Source organism: Ascidiella aspersa, chromosome 6 (assembly GCF_963924565.1).
Source record: "Ascidiella aspersa chromosome 6, kaAscAspe10.2, whole genome shotgun sequence".
NCBI classification, from domain to species: Eukaryota; Metazoa; Chordata; class Ascidiacea; order Phlebobranchia; family Ascidiidae; genus Ascidiella; species Ascidiella aspersa.
The window spans coordinates 15,893,943-15,901,726 of record NC_139452.1 but is presented as its reverse complement, the minus strand read 5'-3'; the positions used below and the strand labels follow the sequence as shown (position 1 = coordinate 15,901,726).

At 41.1% G+C, this 7,784-nt stretch overlaps 1 protein-coding gene across 1 annotated transcript; it reads right to left on the bottom strand.

Moving 5' to 3' along the window:
* Nucleotides 1-401: 401 nt before the first annotated feature.
* LOC146140459 (cdc42 homolog) lies at nucleotides 402-5,226 on the bottom strand. Its single transcript, XM_083391716.1, has 4 exons — nucleotides 4,805-5,226; nucleotides 4,640-4,698; nucleotides 1,690-1,904; nucleotides 402-1,571 (listed from the first exon to the last, which is right to left on the bottom strand). Exons 1-4 carry the CDS (start codon nucleotides 5,013-5,015, stop codon nucleotides 1,289-1,291), a joined length of 768 nt encoding a protein of 255 aa, XP_083247842.1. The 5' UTR covers nucleotides 5,016-5,226; the 3' UTR covers nucleotides 402-1,288.
* Between the last annotated feature and the right edge of the window lie 2,558 nt (nucleotides 5,227-7,784).

The window sequence follows — 7,784 nt, the reverse complement described above, 5'->3', positions numbered from 1 at the left end:
CGAAACTAAGAAAAACATAATAATTTATTTATATTTGGTTGTTTGATTAACAAAATTATATGGCTTTTTTTTTAATTTAATTAGGTACTGTGATGACTACTTGGACACATAACCTACTAGGATTGGCAACTTGTAGTGTTGAACGTTCGCGTTTTACTTTAATCCCGCCAAGACTGATGCTTGCCTTAGTTGAAGGACATTGTAAACATTTTGCAGTGCGCCGCGTTACTCTTTCTGCCTCCTGACCTACACAAACAAGCCCGTAATAAAACTGTCAAGTCGCTAAGGTATGAACCCAACACCTGTTTAGTGTCTATCTATTCACGATCAACTCAGGCCACTGCTGTAATGATTCACAACGCTACGCCCATGTACGGGCAATGTCACAGCACTGCCAAGGGTATTTTCTCCTTTTAACGCTTTATTGCATTTGTAAAAGCGCGCGAGAACACAGGTCATATAAGAGGAAAAACTAAGAGGCAGTCGGTAAGATATTGCCAGCAACAAATAACGCACTGACCACGCACGTATTCACTTGACCAAATATGAGAACAGTCAAATTGGCGTCTTACTCATTTAATTGAACGGCCAAAAATAAACGTAACGAACTTGTTTAAACTTTTGAGCGACGCTTCAAAGGCGGGTTTGGTGTCCTGTCCAGACTGACAGACGACGCATTTAGCGCAGAAGATATCTCAGTAAACGAAGTACGTTAGGAAATGCAAAAGAACAATAAAATCAATTACACAAGAGTGAGCGATACACACAAAAGAGTTCGTTTGCAACAGTTTGGTGGACACACAAATGCACATTTTTCAGGGGACGTATAGTTACGCTCAAATCCGATATCTTTTATCAGAAAAGTGAAGCAAAAAAGCACAGTGAACTCGTACCAAAGCCAGTTCGGCACACATAGATATTATTTATCGCGTAATATTGATCAACAATATAAAATTAAACCGAGCATTTTTGTTAAAGTTGGCTGGAACACAAACTATTATCGCGATTCACTGGTTTCAATATTGCGTAGCAAAATTTACAACTGATGAAACAGATAGGGACTTGGTCATTAAGGCACTCGTATCATATACAAAGTAGAGAATACAGAGAATAGCTTTTCAGGTTTAATATAACAATCGAAATATATATCAGACAGCTCGTGTCCCTTTCTACCCGCCATCAGCGCCTTTGACGGCATACACCTGTTCTTTCCTTTACAGGTCTTACGGTTGACTCTCTTCTTTCGTCGACCTTTAGGTAGTTGAATTGCATTTTTTTGCAAAAAAACTTAAGCCAGGCAGAAGTACCTCTTCCACCAAACAACCGACTTCCTCTTCACCTCCAATGCTCTCCAGTGAGTCGTGGTCTGCTCCTTATTGAGCATGCTCTTTTTTCTCCAGGATCGCTTGCCCTTGCGGTCCTGGTGATCGCGGTGATCAAAGGCGTCCAAAATGGCAGTGTCGAAAACCGCCTTGAGGTGTTTCTGTGTAAGGGAGGAGCACTCCACATACTTGCTGGCGCCGATCTGCTCGGCGAACATCTGGCCTTCTTCCTCGGTGACTGGATGCTCGCTGTTAATAAAAAAGGGTGGTTAAATACTCCACAATAATTACGTTTATTAGGCAAAAGTGTCAATTAAACTTGCCTAACTAAAACACATTGAGGCGTTATGCTTGGTCGTTTAATTACCTGTAAGTTGCAAGGTCAACCAATACGTCCACACTCGTTCGAAGATCGGTCATGGTCCCCACCAAGACGATCGGAACCTTAGGCAGGTATTTGCGCATTTCCGGAATCCACTTGTCCTTAACGTTGGCAAGTGAAGTTGGGCGAATGACGCTGAAGCATATCAGGATGACGTCGGTGCCGGGGTAGCAGAGTGGGCGCATGTTGTCGAATTCATCCTAAAAATGTAAAAGGTAACGTTACACTTTCATAACTTCAGCTTATTAAACAAATAATAATATGCCGTTTTGCTTTACCAAGAACGGAATTTAACGTAAAATACGTTCGAAGTCTATGCTAGTGATACCAATTAAACCTATTAAGTAGATGACTTCGAAAAGCGCTCTTGTTTATGGCTGGTAAAACGGCACCGACGCGCCACTGCCACTTACGAAACGACCACATAGCCGACAGCAACGCTTCCGCTCTTGACAAGCGCTGTTAAGGGTTGTATGCAGTAAAACAGTTATACGCCACATTGAACACGGGTCGTGTACGCATCCACACGACGAACAAAAAAATGGGAGACACTTAAACGCAACACAGCAGAAGTGACGAGACATAAATTGCCATTTGGCGTTGACGTATTCACGGTCCTAAATTCAATATTACCACCAACTCTATCGAGCTGCTGTGTATTTTTCCTTTTCCGTACTGAGCCCTAAAAGGAACGACAATTGGTCCGATATCCGGCTACACATCATCAAAGGCGCGCCTGGTCTGTTTGTTGTTTCGTTGGCTTTGGCGCAGCCGTCCGCACTACTCACCCATATAAGGCGATGCGCTGATTGACAAACGACGCGGCAAGCTCTGATATCTCAAGACAAGTTGTTCTGGGACGTCGCGTTGTGACATCGCAATCTGTCTCACGACAGGGGCTACGCAATTATTTCGAAACAACCCACGCGCGACAAATTTGGATGTGCGCTGTTATCTATAGGGCTTTAGCTTTTAGTTAGACGTACATCTTAACGAAGACTTTGTAATTCATAGTCGGAAAACCTTAATCAATTTTGTTTGTAATGCAAAGGCATGAAACTAAATTAAGTTCATACCAGAGGAACTACGTAATTTACGATTCGAATTACTAAAGCGGCGATCAGTCGTCGACTCCATATTAAGCCGGCATAAATGTCAATTTTAGTTTACGCCAAGCATAAAAGTTTGAAGAGCGCAGGTGTTTTGTTAAGGCGCCGGCTTCCCTTGCTTGTTTTGTCATGCCCGGTTATGTACACATCCGCACTGTCGGCTGTGAACAAGTTGCCTCGACCGTGCCGCGACAACAGCGCACAGAGGGCCTCGTTTATTCGCCTTACTGGGAAAGGACGGCTCGGTGGGCACGGAGAGGCCCCTGCCGGCTTTGAAGTGTCAAATTGTCGGTTGACTGGCTCGAACAATGCCGATCGTCGACGCGCAATAAAGGCGAAGGCGGACGCCCTGTGACACCGTAACAAAAGCCGTGAATTGTTAGCTAGAAGATCGTAGATTGCTCCCTTGTAAAGGTTGGCGCTGCGCGGGCGGTTAAACACAACAAAAACAACCGCCCCGTAACGAAATGCAACAAAAGACTGACGGGACCATTTTACTTGGGCGCCAATGTAATTGAACAAGTCCAATATAAACTGATAACCCGGTTGAGAAAACTCGTCCAAGTTATGACGAATCAATATAGACAACAATGCAAACATTCCTATCGTAAGCGGCGGTATAGGGTTGTTCAATTTTTGTCTTGGGCGTAGTGTTTCAACAAAAAAGCGTTTCGCAAAGGTTCAAAGCGACATTGTCTAGTGATGCTTACCCGAGAATAAACCATAAGCCCGATTTGGCATGAGCAATGTTCGTAAGTTTGATAGATTACAGTTTAAAGGGTCAATAAGTTTAATCCGGTTCGCACCTTGCACGACTCAAATATTGGCAAATAAATCAACCCTTTCATGATATACGACATTTTGAAGTAGTTCGAACGGCGCCTGTATTTTCTATTGAGCTTCTGTGCGACTATTTGTGAAGCAAATAAATCCGAGAGCACGGCCGAAGTTTTTAAGGCGACAAAATTTACACTTGGGACCCCTTCGGTGTTTGCCTTCGAAATCAGCAGCACAAAAACAGTTCTTTTGTTCTTGACTGGATCAATTGTAGGCTCGTGTTTGAGGACACCCCAGCACACAAAAGCCCGGAAAACTTTCATAAATATGAGTGTTCGCGAATTAATAGCTTGGGCTTCTTGCTCAGATGCTGGTCAATGGCCGCCGGGTGAACCGGAAAGGGTTTGGCCTCGACTATAGGCTTACTGGTTAATCGTCGTAGGATTTTCAAAAGACGGACGGACTGCGCCTTAACAACATTTTACACGATGAAATACGCTTAAGGAAAATTACAGGTTAGAGTCGAACAGAATATCGTTAAAAGCTATCACTCACAGCTGCTATCTTCTTATAAACGTTTACATTAACATTGCACGACGATGTTCCGCCTTTAAAGTTTAATAACCGTTGTTGGATAAAATGCATCGCACAATGGACTTTACACGCAGCGTGGTGCCTCAGTTGATAGCTGGTCGCAGCAGGAGCAGAGGCATTTTTTATTAACTCTAATCGACTTTAACGTATCCCGCTAGCTTTCATTCGAAGGATATTAATTCATACGCGTATCAAGTTGTTAATACCCTCGTCCTTCAGTTTATCACTGCATTACATAACGCATTACACGAACATGGTGAAAATGTGTTTGATTCAAACAGAATAAATCAATAAATGGCATACAGGTCACGCATTTGGTATTTAAACCGTTTCGACAGGCAGTGTTGCTAGTTGACCGATTGTGCCGATTTTGGTTGTGCTAGAATCATTTGCGCGGCAACATGGCCAATAAATTGGGCCGCTAAAACCGAAAACAAAAACAAGCTGTTACAAACCTGGCCTGCTGTGTCGCATATTTGGAGTCTGATGGGTGTGTTGTCAACGTTGACACGAACTAAAAACAAAACCAAAACTTATATGATTGGGAACGTGAACAGATTGACGCTAAAAAATTATGACAAAGTTGTAATTACAAATCTAGTAAAATTTGCTTAAGGTACCTGAGTAGTTGTCGAAGGCTGTAGGTACATATTCCGTTGGGTATCCGTTGGTAGTGTAGCTTACGACCAAGCTTGTTTTTCCCACAGCTCCGTCACCCACCAGGACGCATTTTAGTCGCTTTTCCTGATGTGGCTGAGGCTTTTCGTCGGGAATTAGGTCTTGTTGAGCAGGAAAGTCGTGAGCATATCGTGATGGTGCATCTGGTGCCATTTTTGCGGTGTTTTCTTAAATCGTTGGCTTGCAGTTGTTTCAGAACAAACTTGTTTAAGTTACCTTATCTAACAACACAAATATATAATTCTGGTTTTATTTTCACAAGCACAAATCTAAGCATCATACAGTATTCTACGTTAAAGCCTCCGCTATGGTGCACACTTGCCCACTATATCAGAAAACTACGTAAAGTGAACTGTTGTTTTAAACATATCCATCCGCAACACGGCAAACCAACTGTCGTCGCTAGCTTCCAACCCTGACTAACTGCACTAGCCGTCGTTTGCGAGTTGGTTTATGAGCGAACAATGAACAGCGCTTTTTTTCTTTCGCTGCGGGGTAGACAACTCTGCGAGGGTGGCAGCAGCGGACGGCGAACCGGCCCGACACAACAGTTTCCAATTTATTTTTTCTCTCACACAGGTTGCAGCACGCAGCACTTGCGAACGCTCACAGGCTTGTTTGTTTTTAACACCACGACGCGCAAGAACGACACGTCGTCATAACTCTCGAGCATTGTTTAAAATCAAAATTTAAGGTCGCACTGAAAAGTTGCCTTGCTGTCAAGTGACTGCGCTTTACACGTTGGAAGGTGTCAGTTTTAAACAATCAATCAATTATTTAGCTAAACATTGGGATATTTTTGTTTTGGAACAAACAAAACAATATAATCTATTTTTTAGTTTGAAGCAGCCTTCAAAATGCTTGTCTATAATATTAGCTGCACTTTTTTCTGTGCCTATCTGCCTAAAGCTACCTGTTTTAAACTTCAAGCGCTTTGAATAAATTTTCAGTATAAGTTTGCATTACAGATAGAGGGCATTTTCCCCAAAAGTTGTTTTTCTAGGAACATAGTCCGATATGCCTCCTTAAACTTGTTTGATTAAATCAGAAATGCGCTATTGGTTCAGATTTACAAGGAAACACACAACAAGGCCTATAAAGCATTGATATATAACCCGGAAATATCTACAATATCATAGTATTAAGATCGTCGACATACATAATTACAACCAAATTCGCTGTAATATCTACAAAAGAATACGACGTAAACTCATCGTTATTCCGTTTTTGCCTTATTGTTGAGTCCAATTAAAACTGTTTTGTCTCGTATATGCAAGTTTAAAATGTTCCGTAAATTCAAAACGACCTCATCAGGATGTACTAGGAATTTGCTTGGTTGCGCCATCTAGTGACATGGTATACCGCACTTTACCTAATGGAAGTTTTAAAACAGATTTATCCAACCCTAAATAAACACATTGTCTCTTTCTTGGTGTAAGAAAGTTTTCCTATATTACAATATTTCTTATTTTACTGATTTCTTATTCCGATAAAGATACTATGGCTTCCCACACAGGATGTTTTTATAATTCGCATCACAAACAGAGCTTTCAGGTCTTTGTGCAAAACGGTTAGGAACACTAGCTCGCGAAAAGCCTAAATGAAACAATAATATTTGTTTTCTTGAAATAGCCAGAATATTGATTTACGAGATAATGTTTGTTTTAAAGGTGTTTATGTAAGATCAGATATATTGTATTGTAGCCTCATACAGTGTAATACTCCCAAATGACTGTCATTTATGTTATATCAAATTTCAAAAACATTCAAACCAAATAAAAGTACATTAACAACCTTTATAACCATGTGGTATCTAATGACCCCGCATGTACATGTGTATCTCTGGTGCTTTAAATATTTTTTCTAGGTTTAAATACCTAACCATATTTCAGCCTACAAGTACATTTTAAATAGCGCTAAACAACCGTCATACTTGAACTTTATTTCTCCATCACAGGATTGAGTAAGCGAAATAAACATTGTCGGTCGTTCGCTTCCGTGTTTGCAATTGAAAGTGCCCGAAAAAACCTTCTATTGTTTAATCGTTCGCTAGCCATTACCGACTCGCGGCAAGATAAACTTTGCAGATTATTATTAATTGGACGCTTTTTGAACGCCGTTGTCATTTCTGGATTAGAAAATGCTAACCTTAAAAATTGCAATTTTAAATTAAATCCATAGAGAAATCGGTATTTGGAAATGTCACACACGGACATTCGGACATTCCGAAAAATGGTCGACTAAATCACATTAACACCTGTAAGATTTATTAACCGGCGTTTTAAGTCGAATGGTACACGCAGTTGCCGAGTTTGATTTATGTGCCACCCACGTGGATCAGTTGAGCCCGCTGTGGGTGTCTAATTGTGCTTCAAATCTCTCGAAGCCTCACCTAACACAACACGGTACCGATTTGTCCTCGTATTACCTTTGCCTAAAATAAAAACCCCTCTTGTTGGTTTGCAGCTACTGTGTGTTCCAGTTGGGCTACCGCCTTAAATGCTGATTTTCGTTTTTAGGCGAAAGAGATTCACATAGGCTAATGCTATGTGTTTATTTGGATAAATACGATTCATAAGTGTTGTATGCAAAGGAATACAAAAATGGGAATTTTTTGTTCAAATTATGTAATATTAGGTTCAATCTATTCTATCGTATCAGAAACGTCATTCATTTTTTGTTAAAGTTGTTGCGTAATAGTAATTTTCATTGCATACTGCTACAATTATACATTAAACAGAGCACACGTAAAAGCTACTAACAAACAAAAGGCAAATCAACCAGTAAGCAGTAAAAATATTTCTCAAACTTGGCAGTGTTAACTTCCAAGGAAGGAATGCCGCATGCAACGCCCACCAACAAAGGCGTTGCGAAATTTGGCGCGTTGGTGTTATGGCAACCACCTCCGTTAGGATATTTGCC